The sequence below is a fragment of the Centrocercus urophasianus genome, unplaced genomic scaffold (genome assembly GCF_019232065.1).
Source record: "Centrocercus urophasianus isolate 14NV4802_14NV808 unplaced genomic scaffold, USGS_Curo_1.0 seq_35, whole genome shotgun sequence".
Lineage (NCBI taxonomy): Eukaryota > Metazoa > Chordata > Aves > Galliformes > Phasianidae > Centrocercus > Centrocercus urophasianus.
In genome coordinates this window covers 7534539-7554795 of record NW_024884922.1, presented here as the reverse complement: position 1 = coordinate 7554795, position 20257 = coordinate 7534539, and the positions used below count along the sequence as shown (strand labels likewise).

Sequence of the window (20257 nt, the reverse complement as noted above, 5' to 3'; positions counted from 1 at the left end):
GCGGCCTATCCCACCGCCGTTGCTAGGCAACGCGCTGCGAGCCGCCGTTGCCTCACAGCCGATTCGCCCTCAGGTTCGGGTGGCGGCGAGGAAGGAAAGAAATTAAATCAGATTTCAGTAAAACCGAAAACGAATAAATGAAATCAGATTTAAAATCAGATTTAAAGCGGCGGCTGCGATTCAATCACTGCCTCCCTCGCTCGCAGCGTGACGAATGTGCGGAGGGGCGGGGCGGGGCGGGCGGCGCCGGTGGCAGAGCGGGAGGGCGCGGACCATGGCGCTGCTGAGAGGTGAGGATTTCGCTAGCGCCGTTCGGCACCTTTCGGTTCTTCTCGACGCCTTTCGACACTTTCCGGCCCTTCTCGGCCCCTTTCGGCCTCTGTGGGCTCTCGTCGGGCGGCTCCCTGCCGTCTGTGGGCCCCTCGGCGCGGCCCGAAGGTCCCGGTGTGGGCAGTCCGGGGTTCGGGCCTGGGAGCGTCCGTATGGTAATTTCTGCCCGTGGTCGTAGCGACAGCTGAGCGGCTGCGAGAAGCTCCGTCAGCTCCTAAGTGGTTTGCGCGGACGTTTCGGCGGAGCTGCGCGGAGCTGTGGGCGTTGGTGGTCGCCTCCCTGTGCGCTCAGCTGCCGGCACCGCACCGTTCTTCCCTCTCTGCTTCTCATAGGGCTGCTTTTAGCTGCTTACGGGCCCGGAAAGATCGCTCTACCCCGGGAGTAACAGTTGCATAGAGGATCTGCAACGTCTGCCTTTGCCTTTGGAATCCACCCACTTGCAAGCATGCCTGCAGGGCTGCTGGAACTAGACGTTCTTTGAGGTCCCTCCCAGCCCAAACCTATTTTGTGATCCAAGTCAGGCAGTGAGTGCTTAAACCAGCATCCGGGTGTTTTTCCAGTTGAGCTTTTGATTCCTTCTGCAGCTCAGGGGCATCTGTAGGAGCTGTCTCTCACATCTTCCAAAATTGGAGTAATTTCACTCCGAACCCTATTGCGATTGGTTCAGTTTGGCATAACTTGGCTGCTGGGTGAGGTTGTGGTTTCCATATTTCCTTGCTAGTTTGTCTGTGCCTTCTTGTTTTGTCTGGAATTAGTTCTATGGAGCTGCCCCATAGCAGCTGGGAGATGTGGACAGTGGGGCTGAAAGAGAGGTGTTGTAAAACAAGGCTGAAGTGCAAAGTCCCTAACCCCAGTCTGTTTGTAAAGCCATGCTTTGTGATTCAGCAGACGGTGAGGGTATCCAACCTGCTGGTCAAAAGGAGAGAAAATTCTGCTGACTTGGTCAGGAGCCTGTGCTGACAGCAGCTGTGCAGGCACAACCATGGAGGAGATGGGCAGGAATCAGTGGAGTGGTGAATGAGAGGCACAGTCAGAGCTGTGCTGCTGGGAGAGCAGGCTAAGGAACATCAGCAGGCCTTTAAAACAGAGTTTGAATTCTGATTAAATAAGTGAAAAACAACAGTGGATATAGCAGGCAGCCTCATTTTGCTCCACTGTGTGCATGTAGGTTGTAGTGTTTGTCCCAAGCCCACAGTAATGCCTGTGTTCCTTTTTGACCTCTAAACACAAAGGGACTTCTTCAGAGATACATGTTTTAGTGGCTACTCTTAAAAACCTGAGGAGTGGGTTTTTTGGATGCATTATCTTTTAGGTCACTTCCAAGCCAAGTCATTCTGTGGTTCTGTAATCATGCTTACTCCTTGCAGGACATAAATGCTGCGTCTTACAGTTTTTGAGTGGACAGCATATCAGCACTTTAAGGGAGCAGCAGAATTGTGCTTAGAAAAGACTTATTTTTAAGGTCTCCTCAGTACTGTAGAAATAAGCCCATGGTGTGAGGGATCATTTTATTTTCCTATTTTTATGGTTTAAAAATCCATGTTGTTTTTCACATTCTTCCTCATCCTTGAAGCTTCAAGGATAAGGACCTTGCTCAGTCTGCGCTAGGGGATTTCCCAAATCATCTTCTGAGCGTAACTTGCAGTGCTAGGACTTGTCAGTGCAGCATGGCTGCCCTTCAGCAGTTCGGAAAGTCCTTTCCTGCCGAGCATGTGATCTGGGATCTGAATGTATGAGAGATGGAGGAGCACCCTGACTCTGACAGCAGAGTGACAAAGGCAGTGGATGAGAATCCTTGGAAGCAATCAGAGCAGTGTTCACCAGCAGCTTAATAAGCAGACATTTCCATTTGCAGTTATTCTTCCATCTGTATGTATCTCTCCTGCATTACTTAAAATACCAGCAGGCATTCGGTGGCAGCTGCAGGTGGGTGTGTGAGCTCTGTTGTTCAACTAGGGGAAAGTTCAGAGCCTGCTCCCACTTGTGCTGGCACACAGCACGGAGCTGTGGTGAGCAGGAGGTGTCCTGGCTGGGGCAGAGCTTTGCTTGAGCAGAAATCACCTTGGGGTCCCTCTGGTCAAGCATTGACAACAACACAACAACAGATTATTTCACAGGTGTGTCCACTGCGGGATCTTACAGATGTCCCTTTCCTGCCTGTAAAACACTGTTATTAATGTCTGATGTAGTGTGTCTTCTTCATAGCCAAGCCATCTCCTTTTTACAAACCTTTTCTTGGAAAAGGGATGCTCCTGGACTCTTCCCAGCTTTTCCTTCTGACCATTAATTCTGGCATACCTCCCACACCTGAAGTATTGCTGCATCACTTGAACTATTTGGGTTCTTGCAAATTTAGGATGTTACTCAGTTGAGGATAACCTCATTTTCTCCCTAATACACTCTTTACCTGTACATTTTTTTTAACGTATTCATTCTCTTTGGTATCTCTGTTACCTCATAGAAAGGAACAAAAAATGCAGACCAGCTGTTCCTTGTTCTGTGCAGCTGCATAATTCTTGCTTCTCTTGCAGGTGTGTTCATCGTCGCAGCAAAGCGGACTCCTTTTGGCACCTATGGAGGGCTGCTGAAGGGCCTCTCAGCCACTGACCTGACAGAGCATGCTGCTCGGGCTGCGCTGGCTGCTGGCAAGGTCCCTCCTGAGATCATTGACAGTGTGATCGTTGGCAATGTCTTGCAGGTTGGTAGCGTGGAAATCTGGCTGGTGGGTGAATGTTTCAGTATCTCCTTCACTATGGTGCCATACATAGTTATTTCTGCTTTGCAGGCAAGAATAAAACCAGAGGGCTGCAGATGGGATGGGCGAGTAGCATTCACAGTGTAGTGTTTCCTGTTTCTGTCTAAGGGACATACCCTGCATGATTTGGGACATTACTGGGAGCAAGGCTTAGCTTTCTTTTTTTAGGACCGCAGATAATAGTTTTAAGCAGGAGAGGCTGATCTCTACAACCATACAGATTAATTTAGTGGCTATTTGCTAATCTCCAGCATGTTTTTCCTGTTTTCATGCCTTGAGCTGGAATGAAATCTCATCGTTAGAACAGGCTGGTGTGCAATTAGAGCATCACACTTGCAACATTTCATAGTTCAGTGACTGCAAAGCAGCAGTTGTGTCTGTATTTTTCACGGTTTTGGAGTTTTTTTTTCCCCCTGAGTCAATCTGAGCAATTCCAGTTTATCTTGAACTAACTGCTGCTTCCTGGTCAGAATCTGGTCTTATGTTGGTCTTTTGTGTGTATGCTGGGAAATAAGCAAGAAGAGAAAACACAAGACCTTAAGCTAGTGACTTCAGAGCCTTTATGTCTGTAGCACCATTTTTGTCACGATGTCTCTTATGTCACAGCCTCTGCATATTCAGACATTAGTCCTTTTTGATAATATGCGTTTAATTTTTTGAAGTGAATCAGAACTTTTCTTCCAACTAGCAGGATTTCTCTTGAATGTCCACCTGTCTTCTGCCAGTAATTCTGTCACAACATTTGGACATTTGTCACAACATTTCGACTTCTGACCAAAACTTTTACTTTCAGAAAGAGTGAGCATAACAGACCTACTGTTTGTTCTTCCCGCAGAGCTCTCCAGATGCTATTTACATTGCAAGACACGTTGGTTTACGTGTGGGAGTCCCTGTCCCAGTTCCAGCCCTCACCATCAACAGGCTCTGTGGCTCTGGTTTCCAGTCCATTGCTAACGGATGCCAGGTACTAAGTTCTTTTCTGCTTGTATTTCTTCATTAGTTGTAACTTATCACATCTTTATTAAGAGAGAGGTGTGGAAGCTTGTACTGTGTGTTTGAGATGAGTCTTACTATGGGTTTCCAGGTACCACTGGTAGAGGCTTCATGCTGCACGTGCATGGTTGTGTGCCAGAGTTCAGCCTCCACAAAAAAGCGCCATTTTTAATGGCTGGTTTCAAAGATGGTCATTGCAGCTATTTTGAGTTCAGTGTAAGGAATGCAGCAAGTGTTAACCAGTGAGATAGAGTTCAGCTGTACAGTGGTTGCATTCTGTGATCCTGTTGGCATGAATTAAAATTACTGGGAGTCAGAACCACAGATGAGGGCTTTTATCTTTTGTCCATTGTTTATATTCCCACCTAGTTGGCTGTGTAAGCAGCAATCTGTGCTTTTCAAGTGTTTCTTCCTTCAAAGACCCAAACTCTTTCATGGGTATGATAATTTATAGCAGCTAGGTGAATCATTTAAGGAATTTGTTAGTGGTCAGATGGTCTGTTTGCAGTTTAGGACTTTCAGGCTCTGCAGACGGTAGCAGTGATGAATTAGTGTGTGGTTAGGGTTTCTTTTGGCTGTTTACTTGGCTGATGTTTTCTAAAACTTTTTCTTTTGAAGTTTCTTTGGTTTTGTGGTAGGGATGTTCAAAACCAAGCCAAAACAAAACCACGTGCTCAAACATCTGTTAACGTAACCATACAACCATAGAGATGCCATCAGGTTCTCAGTCCTGTCACGTAGGTGAACCCAAATTCTCTTCCTCTTCACTGGTATGTCCATTCCTCATTGATGGGTGAAGTGAGGAATGTGCGAGACAGAGACAGACCCCAATCCTTATGGTAAACCTTTTGTAAATACATGCAATCAAGCATGAGTTCATTCTGAGCGTGGCTTCATAGATAGCAATGTATTTCTGTAAAACAGGTTGTTCCTACCTTACAGAAGCAGCGTTACATCCTTGGTTTTTGGATTTATTTTTGTTGTTGTTGTTGTTGTTAACAGGAAATATGCCTTAATGACTCAGAAGTGGTTCTGTGTGGTGGAGCTGAAAGCATGAGCCAGGCGCCTTATGCAGTTCGGAACATCCGATTTGGAACCAGACTAGGAGCAGAACTCAAGGTCTGATACTTGTTATAAATTTGTTTTGCAAATGAAGTTGTGTTTACAGAGGAACATATGCTGTGAGGCATGTAGGCACTAGACTCCTGGAAGTGAAGTCATTGCGTATTAGGTTCAGATTTAGATGTTCAAAGGGTATATCCAGTATCCAAACATCACCAAAGTTGTAGGTTCACAATTTTATTAAGAATACCACTTTTCTCCCACTTCTAAAACAGTGCTTGAATTCCTCTTCCAAGATTAGTGTATTAGTAAAGTCTTAGAGTCAAAATTCATTTGATGCATTCCGTCAAAGTATTGTCTATAATATAAAGGCTATTCTCAAACTTCTCAGGGCCATGTGTGAATGGAAAGAACCACTGTAGGGCCTGGTGTGAAATAGAATAGCAAACGAGAGCTTGCATACTGCTATGTGGTGTTCTTGTTCTAATCTATGTACAGTATCTGTAGGTGACTTGGGTTAATTTTACGAGGTGACTTCAGTTCCCAAGAGGCCGGTGGAATAATTAGGAATTAACAATAATAAATGTTAATATTGCTCAGCTTTAACGTGTTCTTTAAATAATGTTCCTTGCAGTTGGAAGACACGTTGTGGGAAAGTCTAACTGACATGCACATTAAAATCCCAATGGCAATTACAGCTGAAAATCTGGCTGCCAAACACAACATCACACGAGAGGACTGCGACCGATACGCATTGAAAACACAACAGAGATGCAAAGCTGGTTAGTAGATGTAGGAATTGAAGTATTTTGTTTGAGGCCAGTTTCAAATCTTGTTTTTAGCAGCAATTGGAATTATCTTTGAAGTTTTATGTAGCTCGTGCGTGTGAACATCATTTGTCTTCTGATTTGAAGAGGCTCCAATTCATGCTTTACTTTGCTCTGGATGGAAAGAGCCTGCTCCAGCAGGGCTGATTTGGAATATATGAAGAGTTAGAGCAAACAGAATCTCAAGATGTATCTGAAGGGGGAACGTTTGTTCAGGACCTGCATTTAAACTGTTTGCTGGACACTTTAGATATGGCCAAAGCCATAATTCAGGGATGTTGCATTACTGCAGCTGATTGTTAGTGTCAGTAGGATTGTAGGGCACAGGAAAGTAGGATGTGTAGTGGTCTTTGTGGATTTCAACATATACTGCAACCCCCAAGAAGAAAAGATCTAAGCATACTTTTAGGTTCTAATAATGTTGATTTTAACAGCTGCTACTCTTGAAAACAGACTTAATGTTTTTTTTTAATGTGAGTGGGAGTGCTGTTTTTATTCCTCCCTGCTGATCTAAATGAATTCATGGAGCCTTCACTACAAACAGTGCCACTGAAGAGACTTTTGCTTATTTCTTGTTTTATGTATGATGGATAAGACTCCAGCTTGCTGGTTTTATTTATGTTTGTGCATTCACATTAAGGAGACAGTCCTATGGCTACTCTGGGATGAAAAGAATCTTGTAAAACTTGTTAAAAATGCCAGAAGCCAAACATCAAACGTGGCAGTTTCTGAGAGTTGGAGCTTCTTGGCTCTCTGATAAGCTCCAGAGCTGCAGAATAAAGTAACAATACATGAATGTATACGAAAAATAAATCTAGTGGGTTAAGGATTGGGGAAAAGTGGTGTTATTTAAACTTGAAATAACACATCAATATTGGAAGCTTTCTGTGGAGAAGTTTTGGAGTGTGTTTGTACAGGCTTTGTTGTGTTCTGAAAACTAAGCAGTAAGCCCCCAGCTGGCTTATTTAAACAAAATAAACTATAAACAGCAGTGTCTCTGAAGCTCTAGCTAAGACAGATCAAAAGTTGTGGGCACACAGAAGTGGGATTATTGGTCATGCTGGGCAGTCATCTCCTGCTATTTTTGTAAGAGACCTTTTATTTTCTTTTTGTGGTTTCAGCTCAAGATGCTGGTCATTTCAATGCTGAGATGGCTCCAATTGAAGTGAAAACAAAAAAAGGGAAAGAAAGTATGCAAAAGGACGAGCACCCGAAACCCCAGACCACTTTAGAACAGCTGGCAAAACTCCCACCTGTCTTCAAAAAGGATGGGACAGTCACTGCTGGGAATGCTTCAGTGAGTACGTCACTGCCTTGGATTACGATGGTGTCACCTTCTGTGCTCTCCTAGTTTGTTGTCCCTGTACTGTCCTGCATTTTCTCACTGGGCCTGCTGCTGCTTGTCTTTGTAGCACAGTTAGTATCCTCTATAGTCCAAACCACGTTTTGCTTTTGCTCAGAGCAGGCTCGGAGCTTAGCAGCATGTCGGTAGGGTCAGTTCCTCTTCCAGGCATGATCTTAATTCATTGATTAATGTTCTTTGGGCCAGAATGATTGTTGTAATGATATAATCCAAATTCCTGCTTAAAATAGATCATAACCACAGTGTGAGTGTCCGTAATGTGTCTTTTATAATTGTACATCCATTATCTAATATTAATGGGGCCCCTGCAAATATACAGAATTACGTTTCCAACGTAAGGGAGACTTAAGTGGAAAAAAAATTTACTTTTCTGAAAACATTAAAATTAATTAATCATCTATTTGACCTTCATAGTCCACAGAGTAGTGAAAGATCACTGTATGTTCTGAATAAACACCAATACAGCAGCTTATTACATTTTAACAGCAGTGTCATGGGCTCAGTTTTTTTGTTGAGGGACATTTTTAGCTTAAAATGTGATTTTTTTGTTTGTACTTTCTCCACTAAGAGTACTTTTCTGTGTTGCTACAAGGGGGTGTGTGATGGAGCTGGTGCAGTCATCATTGCCAGTGAATCAGCACTCAAAAAGCACAGCCTCACTCCTCTGGCAAGAATAGTTGCCTACCACTCATCTGGCTGTGACCCTTCCATAATGGGCATTGGTAAGTTGTTATAGCATTAAGCACAGTTAAATTCTTCTGTTGGGCATTTTAGGGAGCATATGCCATGCCTGACCTAACATCGCAGTCCCTGCACCACTTTTCCCCCCCCCTTCTTACAGTGTCTTTTAGTAAGTCAAGAAAATAGGTATGCTCTCATTTAAAAACAAACAAACAAAAAACGGACAGATTTTATCCTGACGTTTGCCTTAGATTCCCATTAATGTTTAATTATGAGTTGTTTTGCTGAAGGAATACTGGCTTTGTCCACCCCTTTCATTATTTACTGTGTTGCTTAAGTTAAGACTGGGTTCCAGCATCAGGTATTACTCTGGTAAGCCCACTAATCATTTTTTCCTAGTCTCATATTTTATGTTTTCTAATCAAGTAAGCTGTTAATGCAAACAAACCTTCAAAGCTGATCCAGACATGCCAGGGTTTTTCCCTTCTGTTGGGTTTGCAGACAGCATTGTACCCCACCATTACTTTTCCTTTCTGCTGTTTTCTTCAGAGAACTCATTGTTGGCTGGTTTCATGTGTCAGTGCAAATGCAAATGAAGCATTGTCAGATTTGCTTTCTTACTCAGGCTATCTGACTAAGCCAACCTTCAAAGCAAATGCAGAGGGAGGGTTTCTTTCGCTAGGCTTCTGGAGTCATTGTGCTTTGTAAGCCAGACCATTGTTTGCAGGTCAGGCAGCTCTTTTAGCCTGTTTAAAAACTTCATAAATCATACGGAGGAACATTTCAGTCCTTAACTCCACAGCAACTGAAAAAAACCAGATGAGATTCATAGACATGACAGCAACAGATCTGAGAACAGAGGAGCTCAGATGGAGCAACTGCCCTTTCACATACTGATAATGTTGGGCAGACAATGTCTAAGTGATAGAATGCATTATTTAGAAAAAGAGGCTGTGGAGGGAGGTGCCCTTGGCTGTCCTTGATGGTCTTTGCATTGTCCACAGGAGGCCTTCCCATTACTCTGGTACATAACGAGCATACTAAAATCAGTCTATAAAGAGAAACATTTAGGGTCTGGTATTAAGCCTAAGCCTTTCTAATGATCCACTGAGCTTTGACCTGAGCCCTTTCTTCTTTTAATGTTTCTGTCTTTTGGCTCATTTACTCATTTTTATGTTTTTTATTCTTTGAGCTGTGTGGTGTCAGCATTTCTTGGTAGTGAAACGTTCAAGTCATGTTTTATGATGGCTTTTGTTCATCTAGCCATCAGCTCCCATCTGATTTTGTAATCTTTGACCTACAGGCACATATCTAAACAGCCCTTTCAAACTCTCTTTGAATATCTCTTTCCTTGGGTAGCTGTGCTTTGAGATTAATCTCTCCTACTGACTTATATCAGGTTGTAGCTTTCTTCTAGAGACAGTTTTATTGCCAAATTCTGCAATATTATCCAAAAAAATCCTGTTTGTTTTCGTTCTTCAGTTGGCTGTTTCAGTCTGGGTCTGAGGAATGTTTTGCTATGTGGTATATTTCATTTTATTTTAATAAAGAAATAAAATCTTCAAGTAGAAGTTTTGTAGTTAAGTTTTACGGTCAACACAAAAACATCAATACCCATAACTAAACACATGACCACCAGACCTCTAAACGTGTCTTTTTATATGTATCTGGAGGCTGCAAGTGGTGAGGAAAGAATAAGCTGAAGCCAGGAGTACTGGAGAGGGGGAGTTGCCTCAAAATGCTCTTGATGTCTTTTTTGTCTAGTGGCTGGCTTCTTGACTTGAAACCTATGTGTGTGTCTAACAGTGTAGCTCAGCAGTAAGGGTGCTCCTTGCTTTCCTCAGCAGTTTGTGGGTGAGGCTGCCACGTAGTTTTCAGATCTTTCAGTTCTTTTACCACAATAGTAGAGCAGGTGAGTGACGTATCCAGAGTACACTGCCTTTGCAGGCACTTATGAGAGGCAGTCTGATGAGGCCTTATGAAGCTATCCTATGTGTAGCATGTTTATAAGGCTTAATTTATGTTTCATTTAACTAACTATGCATACCATTTTCCAAACAGGCCCCGTTCCTGCAATTACTGAGGTTCTGAAGAAAGCAGGACTGACTTTGAAGGACATGGATTTGGTAGAGGTAAGAGTCTTTAATATGGACAACGGGGTTGCTGGTCTTTTTAGGAGGAACACTACACTCAGTGTGTTTCCATTTAACACAGGGTAGGTGTTCATGCATGCCTGCAGCCCACCGGTCCTTGCTTGCCTGTCTGACCTTTGTCCAGCTTGTTTCAGCCACGCAGTTGCATGGTCATAACTAAAGTCGCAGACACGTGAAGACTGAAAATGGCCTGATAGCATTCCGTAGGAAAAAAAGCTACAACACGAGGCTGTTCTGTTGGCTGTATGTCATAAACACATGCATTGGAACCCTTTTTTTAATGAAGTATAATACATATTTGCTTTGTATCAAGTATGCCAGAAGGATGTGAATTTGTTTTGCTGGCGTGATGATTTATATGTCATCTGAATACATGTCAAAAGACAACGTTCAATATTTTTTCAATCAGAATGGCTTGGAGAAGTGCATCTCATTTAATCTTGTGTGTGCCCTGCTGAAAGCTTTTGTGGGAAGTCGGTGTAAGCAGTTGTGTCATTTCTCCCATGTTTCAGGTGAATGAGGCATTTGCACCTCAGTATCTGGCTGTTGAGAAAGTGTTGGGCCTGGACCCTGAAAAAACCAACGTCAATGGAGGTGCCATTGCTGTGGGTCACCCTTTGGGTGCTTCAGGATCGCGAATCACAGCTCACCTGGTTTATGAATTAAGGTACGTTTGTGACTTAGAGCTGCTGGTAGTGAATTCACAGCTGCAAAGGAGTTTTAACACAGGTACTGTGCGGCTAAAAATCTTCCAGTCCACTGACCCTGTTATCACCTTTCTCCTCTAGACCATTTCCAGAGATTTTGGTTGTTTTGGAATGCTTAGCACAATTTTAGCCTGAATTTTCCACTTTTTTTCTTTCTCTTTCCACTTTCTGTTGTCTTCAGAGCAGAGATCACTGAATGGGATCTCTGTACAGCCTGGTCTGGTGGTTGGCAGCCCTGCACGTGGCAGGGGGTTGAATCATTATGGTGCTTCATTATGGTGATCATTATGGTGCTTTTCAACCCAGGCCATTCGATGATTCTGTGTTTCATTCTATGAGTATTTTGCTGGTGCTTACAACACTCACAGGAGTTCAGCCATAAAGCCTCAACTTGCAACTTGCAAAGAAAAAATGCTTGCTTGTGGCTGTAGAAGAAGGAGCTTTTAAAAACTCCCACGGCAGTATAATTTTACTTGAATTATTGCCTTTTGTAGTATATGAGTTAAAGCAGTAAGTATCCCTGATGGTATTCCTTGCCATTTAGTACATCTAAGATCAATATGATGTACCAACTTTTAAAAGGTCCAAGACCCAGACCTAGAACTGTTTTTTTCTACAGAAATACTTCTGCAGCAGTGGAGGCTTTGTGATATTTTTCTAAGAAAAAGAACATACACATACAAACCTCATCATTAGTAGTACCTTTGAAATGTCAGTAGCCAGTTTCTGTTTATAAAATCAGGACCACTATTACTGTGGCTTTATGAGTACAAGTCATTTTCACTGTTTTTTTTTTCGGCACAGGCGTCGTGGTGGCAAATACGCAGTAGGGTCAGCTTGCATTGGAGGTGGACAAGGTATTGCTCTTCTCATCGAGAACACAGCTTGAGAAGTTGTGGAGCTGGCAGCGTTGCCTGAATTACCAGTTCTCTGAAAAGCTTTGGCTTTTCTGATGGTAAACCATCACTGTAATCCCTTCACATACAACCATTCCTGCAAGGTAACGGTCTGAATTCTAAACAAGAAGATTCAGTAATGTCTAATACCAATATAATTTCACACTGGTGAAGTATTTTCTAAAAGCCTCTTTTCGATCAAGATTAATGTATTGCTGTAGGCAAAATTCTTATCATTTCCTGAGGAAATTGCCTGTCAAACTTTCACCAAATCTGCCTTAAATAGCAATGCAGCTTTTTAAGCAAGTACTGCTTCAGCTTTTCTAATTTCAGCTGCTGTCTGGCACACGTGCCTCTTTTATCATCAGGAAGTGTGAAAATGTAATTGGAGACCATCTGAAGTATGTGTTAATTGTAGATTGATGGCTCCAAATTGTACTCTGCTGTTTTGCAAGGCAAAAGAAAAGAAGAAGTTGAAATTTTTTTTTTGTGCCACTGGAGAACAATAAATTGAACTGATGAAAAGAGTTTTGTATTTGTTTCTTTAGGAAGTAAACCACTGTGAGAATTGTTACTCTTGGTACATCAGTGTTTACTATTGGAAATGGTACTTTCCCCCGTTGCAGTCACTGGCACTGAGCACTTTCTAGAAAGCTCTAGCAAATCTGCCAGCCTTCCAGGAAGGTGATGCTGCATCTAGCAGTGGTGTTAAGTGTTACTGTGTACCTACTGCAGCCCATTTTGTAACTTCCTCTGATAGTATCACATAGCACATCTCTTGAGCAACCTGGTGTGGGGCTGTTCTCAACTCATCTGAGAATTCCACATCTGAGCCAGTTCCCTCAGCTCTCACTCGCAGCAGGGTTCACATTGCGAATTGCGTTGGATATGTGTGCTTGAAGTGAGATCTCTTCTGAACGTGGTCTCTGAAGTCCTCTGGGCTCACTTTGCTGTGGAGCAATTTGCAGCTTGCTCAGATAGAATCACAGAATAGAATCATTAAGGTGGGAGGAGACCAAGATCATCTAGTCCAACCACCAATCCATCTACATAGGTGTCCACATTGGATGCTTGCAGTGAGTTGGGCAGATCCCTTGTCAGAGACAGAGCATGTTTCTCTGTAGTGTCTTCTGTGCTACATAGGCTAAAATGGTAGCAAAGATTTCAGTCTTCAGTTTCTTTCATCCTCAGCCTACTGTTGAAATTTTGCTTATCTATGAATTCTTACTGCCCTGGGCTGTGATGATTGTGAAAGAAGAGAGGCCACTCAAAACCAGACTGTCTAGATTAACAAGTTCAGGTCGAGGCAGCTTGTTGGAATGGATGGATAACTGCTGAAATACGCTCATCACAATTCCTAGCATTTCCTATGGGTTTGGTGTCTTTAATATAGCAGGCACATAATAGTGCAGTTTGTATGGATTAAAAACCTAGCTGCTATAAGGCAGCAAACCACATGTTCATCGAACACAGTTTCTTTTTTTCCTCTTTCTACTGTATTTCAATAAGTCAGGGTTACCGGGGTTTCATTATTCAAGGTTAAGTTGCCACGTGGATTTTATAAATCAGGATTCATGACTCCTTCCACACTAACTAATTTTTCCTACCTTCTTGACTGTGGATTATAACTGAACTCTTATTTTCAGAGATCTAGCCAATTTTTTCCAAGGTTTCTTCTGGTACTCTGTGTGTGTGTGTGTATATATACATATATATATATAGCTCATCACTCTGTAGATGCAGCCCACATTCAGGCTGGATGGGGCTGTGAGCAACCTGGTGTGGATGGAGGCATCCCTCCCTATAGCAAAGGGATTGGAACTAGATGATCTTAAAGGTCTCTGCCAACCCAAACCATTCTACGATTCTGTATAGTAAAGAATAGTCCCCTTCACCTGCTTTATTTTGCACATAATGTCTAATTCCCATCTTTCATCACTCAAGAATTTGAAATCCACACGTAGTTCTTGCTGGGAGAGTTGTACTCGCTCATTCTGAATAGTAATGTGTTTTCTGCAAAACTCATCATGATATTCACTCCTTTTTCCGGACAACTTATATTATCAGCACAGATCACTGTACATCCTGCCAGAAGCCTTATTTTGCTGCATAAGTCAATGATTTATTTGCACATCATTCCAACTTTATTCTGTTCGTTTCCTGTAAGAACCTCTAACGAAGGGCTTTCTCAAACCAAAGTGAAATGCTGTCCCATGAGGTTATGGGAGGTTATGCACTTCCTAACAGCAGAAAGGTGCTAATATCTGATCCTTGCACACTGTTCCAAGTATGCTCTGTTTCCCACATACAGCAGTGACAAAACTGTTCTCTTGCCTATGGGAATTGAAGAGATCTTACTGACAGCAATCTGGATTAGAGGAATTTCGTAGTGTCTGAGAAGAAGCAGAAGATTTGGAAGAAATGCGTTAGATCTTAGGGGGAACATTTATGTTGATTGTAACAACTGTATACATTTTTATTTTTTTTTTTAGGCTCTGGAGTATTCATCATTTTTGTGTGATTAGTCTGCATGATGCAGCATAAAAAAATCCGTGTTTTTGCATCTTTCTCAAAAAGTGTGTGAAAAGGAAGGGCTTGTAGAAAGCACTCATTGTGCCTGGAGTGCTGTGCAGAATTTCGATGCAGATGCAGCTCCCTGCCACTCGGTGGTGCATTTTGGACACTGTAGAGATCTCGATGGGTTGCTGAGGCATTCATCCTCCATAGAGTAGCGGTGCTTTTCTTGCAAGCCTAGGTTAACCTTGAAAGAGATTAACCCAAACTTTCAGGTCCAGGGTCTCCTGAGATTTAAAGAGGCAGGTGCCACGATGCCAGCACTTCTTGATTTTGAGTTAATTGGATGATATTTGCTTTAGAGTGAATTCTGGCTGCGATTTGAGACTTATTTAACATGATGATAACTGAAGTGCCACACCTGACCCAAGCTGAAGAGGAGACCATATGATTCCTGTGTCCTGAAAAAAAGGTGTTAAAACTTGTTCCTGTGTAAGAGAGTGGGAGAAGATGTGGAGACTTGGTGCAGGCAGCTGGAGGGAGATCAGTGGGGAAGTGCATCCTTCTGGGAGATCACAAGCTCAGGGTTTAATAACAAGGGTACTATTTCCCTCCTTCTATTATGGGACAGTTCTAACAATACCTCTGCTGAGTGAAGTACTTTCACACAAAAATCTCAACTGAAATGAATAGGTAGATTGGACCATGAGTTTATTTTGCATTTCACTTGTGTTTGTTGGTTTTAATGTTTCAATAGATGAATATTTCTCATGGAATGGGAATGAAGAAGAGAGAAGGTATCGTTTTTAACACATTCAAGGCTGCCATTTGATAACAAGTAGTAACGCGAGCTCAGAATGCGGTAGCCTTAGAATTGCAGGGTGGTTTAGTGTAAACTCAAGTAGCTAATCCATAGGTAGTGCAAATGCCAGCATGATACCTTCATCCTGCTAGGTGCTATGGCACAGCAGCTACTGTTTATCCTTAAACGTTTGTGCTTGTACAGTGGTCCAGCAGAAGAAGTGCTGCAGCGTGTTCACACCCTACCTGGACTGAAGTTGTTTGCTGGGAGAGCAGGAGTTACCCAAATGTGGCATGAATGATTGTGAAAGCACAGCTTTGATCTCTTGGAAAATCAGTGTGACGATGAGCTGCAGCACAGAGGTTGAAAGTGACAAGCTCATGCCAGCTACTATACCGTATATGTGGAGAGATTATCTAAACCAGAGGCACCTAAACTTGACATCAGCAACAGGCAGACCAAACTCCTGTCCCTCAGTGTAGAGGTGGGTGCTGCAGGTTAACTCTGGAAGAGGGCTGAGCACAATGCTCTCACTCACTTGCACCCCAATTGCTCTTCCTTAGGGGTACAAAAGGGAGAGGGAAGACCAAACACATTTTGGGTTGATATAAAAATTGCTTAATAAGCAAATGAGAAGTGGAAGAAGAGTGAAAGAAAACAACCACTCCCACCTCCCATGGGTAGAGTGATGCCCAGACAGCTCCTGAGCTAAGGACCAGCCTCCCTAAACTCCTTTCTCTCCCTTTTGTTGCTGAGTATGGAGCCTGGAAACTCCATCTGAGTGCGTCTCAAAGGAGGACTCACCCAGGGCGTGCTGTTCTGAGATTTTAACACAGGCAGCAAGCTGGAGCTCCAGATTTTTATAGCTAAGATACTTCTGCAAATACTCTGTCCAAACATGTTTTGTTGGTGTTCAGTGAAAATCTACTTCTCTCATCTTCTCTAGCAGTATATTTATTGTAGCTGTTGTCAGGGAGAAAAAAAATCTGAATCCCTTCCTTACAAATATTTATCTCTGGCATAAGATGCTGCACCGAAACCCCCGCATGATAAATTCACTGTTTTATTTGTTTAGTTTGTAAGAATGTTTTACAGCACAGTGTTTACATCCTCTGCTGTGGTTATTTATAAACATAAATTCTTCTTCAGGTCTTAGAAAGGGGTTTGCAAGGGATAGAAAATGTGAGAAGCAGAAGACAATGTAATTTAAACAGAGAAAGCTGTAAGTGAGAGATGGCAGAGTGCTGAGAAGTCAGATTTATTGGACACTGGGTCATTAAATTAACCATTACACAAATAGCATAGTCATGAGGCTGAAGTTCCTCAACTAGACAAAGCTGGGCACAGCTCTGTGGCCCTGCCTGGGCAGGGTGGGGACCAGAGGGATCTGGAGGTCTTGCCCACCCCAACCATGGTGTACTTCTGTGATCTACAAGGTTCTCATGAACTTTGTGTTGCTTCACCTTTCAGCTCGCCCAAGCTGGTGCTCCCATAAAATGCCTCTCTGCTATCTCAACGTTGGACTCTGTTGATGTCTCCTGTGCAGGCTTGGTTTCTCTTTGGCCATCAGTGGCTGCCATTGAATGCTCTTGGAAAACTGCAGTTGCAGGCCCCAAAATAGCTGCCTTGATTCAGTCAAACCTGAAGAATCTGTGGCATGCTGTTATCACCTGTGTGATTTCAGTCTGGATCACTGGTGTTGGGGTGGGAAGGGTTGGACTGTAGCCGTCTTGGGAAGGATGAAGTGTTGGTGACTCCATCAGAATGTACTCTCCCACCTCAACATAATTTTCAGGGGCTAACAACAGCAGAACTGCTGTGTCAGGAGATTCCCTTATTCAGTTTGATGTTGTGAGTGGGCCCCTACTGTCAGAATCCAGTGTATTTTAGCTGCTGTTCCAAAAAAATAATTAATCGACATCTGAATTTCACATTCATGGTCCCAATCTCATTTTCATTCCAGCCCTTAAGCTCCTCCTGGCACTAGGATTGCTGGATGCCTGTTTCCCAATGACAGAGCAATTGAGGATTGCTGCTGAGGTTGGCCAACAGCAGGCTGCAGGTGGGAGCTGGGTGGCGTGATCCAACACCTGATGCTCACATCACTCCCAAGCAGTACCGCCAGCTGCTGATCCCTGGTGATAAATGGATTCAGGTGATGGAAGGAGGTACTTGAGGCCCAGGATCCTGCGCTCCCAGAGTAAGAGACATGGCTGTTGTCATGCTAAAAACTGCAGGTTTAACAGTGAGTGCAAATTCTTAGTTTTGTACCGCTGCTCAGTTCATGCTAGCCTGCTGCTTGAGCTCTTCTTTGCACAGCACAACCATTGTGTGCTGTAGTCTGAGTGCCAGATGAGGTAAGGCTTGGTTGTAGTGCTGTGTGCCACGCTCACAAAGGCCGATGAAGAAATGAATGTTCTCAGCACTTGCTGAGCAAATACATTTGTGCTGTCTGCTGTTTGTCCTGGGGGAAACTTCGTTTCTTACGTAAATCTATTATTTTTGAGGCTGGTTGAGGCCAGGACAAGGGTCAGCGTGGCATATTTTGAAGTGACCATCAGCTATTTTGATATTAATGAAATTCCTTAGGTCAACAGCCTCTATAAATATTCGTGAAGTTTTTCAAGATGTTTGCTCAGCTGTTAGAAAACTTACAACTGAAATTCTCTTTGTCTCATTTTATTTTTAAGATTTGGGTTGAAATACAGGAGGAGAGCTCTTATTGGGGAAAAGAGAGCTCTAATGGTAGTGACTATGTTAGGCATTTTCTGTGGTTTATAGGACTGTTTGTTGCTGCTCTGAGGGCTTGATGTCACATGTAATGGCTTGGTTGTATTCTCCAAGTTCTCTTTGTGCTGAGGATTGAAGGAATGTCCTCTCCAGCCACTTCTTCTCCCAACACCTGGATGATGGCAGCACACTTAAGCACACACATGGAGTAGTTTGCTAAATGTGATGGGACTCATCCGGCCTCAGCTCAAGGGTTAAGTGGGAGGAGCACAGCTTAATGGCAGAATAAGGGAACTTTACAAAGGGTTTTGAAGGCCAGCTGACCAACAAATGGGCAACCTTCCTTATCCTCAAAGATGTCAGAGATGATGGTCATTGCAGTGTGCTTTCGGATGCAAGCCCTCTCAGCCTTCTGGGTCCCAGTTTGGGCTTAAACCTGCTCATCCCAACAGTACAGACAAATAAAGCACAAATTTTTGTACCCTTCACGAGAAACCGGAGGGAGAAAGGTTACTGCTTTCCTGGGAGACACAGAATTGCACTACAGCTACAGGTAGTCTGCCCTCCCTGGTGTGTGATCACTGAAGTCAATCAGAGCAAACAGAACAGAGTGAGTTGTGATTTAACACAGCAGAGCCTTTCAGAAGGTGTTAGCTGTGTAATGTTCTCAAGGTTTTGATGGTGTGACTTGGACAAACTGTTTCCCAGATAAGTGAGTTCTCCTGTTGTTTATTTTGGCCCAGATTTGGGCTTAATCTCTGAGCTTACTCAGCAGCAAACTTTCTAACAGCTGCTGAGCACTGGTTATACCTGCTCCTCTGTCTCTGCTTGGCCACCACCTATAGATCCTTTACATGATGGCTTGTGGGGTGCTCCTCAGCTCTGGGGCTGTTGCCTTCAGTCAAGTAGAGCATAAAGGGGAGATCAAGATTGCCGTAGTACTTTTGTGACCAGAGTTCTGTGGGCAAAGGTGAAATCTCAGTTTCATCTCCTTGAGTGGAGCTGGAGCTACTCTTAAGAACTAGAAGCGAGGGTGATCCTGCTTAAAAAGGCTCCAGCATTTCCTCCTACAAAGATATGGGATCAGTTTTGGGCTGAACTTTGCCTGAGGCTGATGTTGCTATGGGCTGTCAGAGAGCACAAGGGCTCTGCTATGTGAGCAGGTAGAAAACTGCCCTTGAATGAGGCCACCACCACCTAAAGACTGGGGGTGGGGACAGCTGGCAAATGAAGCCTATGAGCTGTGTCTTTGCACTTGGTCTGGAGTTGTCTTTCTTTCCGATGGGAAATCCAATGGGATTGGGATCTGGGTAATTTTGGGTAATTGGGTGCTTGCTGGGGACTTTGGTAGAAGTTTGTTGTCAACCATGAGATGTTTTTATGTTGGTGCTTAGTTTGTATGGGTTACACCAGCAGTTCTGCAGGCTTAATTTCCACTTTCCTGGACCTCAAAAAGTGAGAGTGAGGATGATAGGTGTGCTTTTAGGGACAGCACTGCTGCAAGCTGGAGGACTGCAAGGCAGTGCTGCAAGCAACAGCCATGAGTCTAATGCAAAATAAGGCTGGATATATATAGGCTGGATATTAGGAAGAATTTATCCTCTGAAAGAGGGATGATGCAGTGGCACAAGCTGCTCAGGGAGGTGGTGGAGTCACTGTCCCTAGAGGTGTTAAGAAGCTGTGGGGATTTGGCACGTAGTACACAGTCGGTGGGCATGGTGGGATGTGTTGGGGATACTGGGAGTCTTTTCCAGCCTTAATGATTCTATGATTCTAAGGTGATAGAGGATTTTGACTCTTTGAAAAATAGCATTTAGAAATTTGTTTAAAGTTCTCTGCAGGGGATTAGAGCTCACACTGGGAACACCTTTAACCACCATTTAACCACGGTTATGATGCCGTTTATTTCAGCATTCATTTGTGCTATGGTAGTCCGTGTTTATAGTTAACTCCAAATCTTAGAAAAGGAAGTGGATATGGCAAAGAAAAAGGCATGTCAAGCTCGTGGGATTTTATAGATCTCCTCAGTACCACAAAGTTTCTCTACCAAGTTGTCCGTAATGCTTTAGGCATCAAAGAAAAACGTGCCATAGCCAGCTCCTCCCAGCTGGCCCCATCGTGCAGGGACACACCAAAGTGACACATCAACCAGGAGCAGGAATTTCTGTGGTCTGAACCTCCCAGAAGATTGGACTGTGGGACTGGTGTCTGGTTGGGATCTTCTCCGTGTCTGGGTTGGGAATCCTGCTCAGCTTCCTTGCAACATTCGGCCAGTTCAGTGAGCCGTCACTGTTGGTATCATTTAAGTTCTCATTAAGTTGCATTTCTGAACTAAAAACAAAGGATCTGCCTTCATGCTGTTGGTTGCATTGCACCAAGCTCCGTCTGAGTTGAGAAATTCAGCGCTGCTCTCGTAATATAGCTTCCACTTGTCTGCAATTACA

General features: G+C 43.5%; 1 protein-coding gene across 1 annotated transcript; it reads left to right on the top strand.

The window, feature by feature from the left end:
* Nucleotides 1–245: 245 nt before the first annotated feature.
* ACAA2 (acetyl-CoA acyltransferase 2) lies at nucleotides 246–12294 on the top strand. Its single transcript, XM_042831247.1, has 10 exons — nucleotides 246–290; nucleotides 2862–3028; nucleotides 3921–4049; nucleotides 5081–5197; nucleotides 5775–5922; nucleotides 7089–7264; nucleotides 7923–8052; nucleotides 10073–10143; nucleotides 10677–10831; nucleotides 11676–12294. Exons 1-10 carry the CDS (start codon nucleotides 275–277, stop codon nucleotides 11758–11760), a joined length of 1194 nt encoding a protein of 397 aa, XP_042687181.1. The 5' UTR covers nucleotides 246–274; the 3' UTR covers nucleotides 11761–12294.
* The last annotated feature ends 7963 nt before the right edge of the window (nucleotides 12295–20257 follow it).

Excerpts from the sequence above, each read along its gene's own strand:
- ACAA2 (XM_042831247.1), top strand. Across the intron at positions 5,198-5,774 it reads GACTAGGAGCAGAACTCAAG|TTGGAAGACACGTTGTGGGA; the intron begins GTCTGATACTTG and ends TGTTCCTTGCAG. Across the intron at positions 10,144-10,676 it reads AGGACATGGATTTGGTAGAG|GTGAATGAGGCATTTGCACC; the intron begins GTAAGAGTCTTT and ends CCCATGTTTCAG.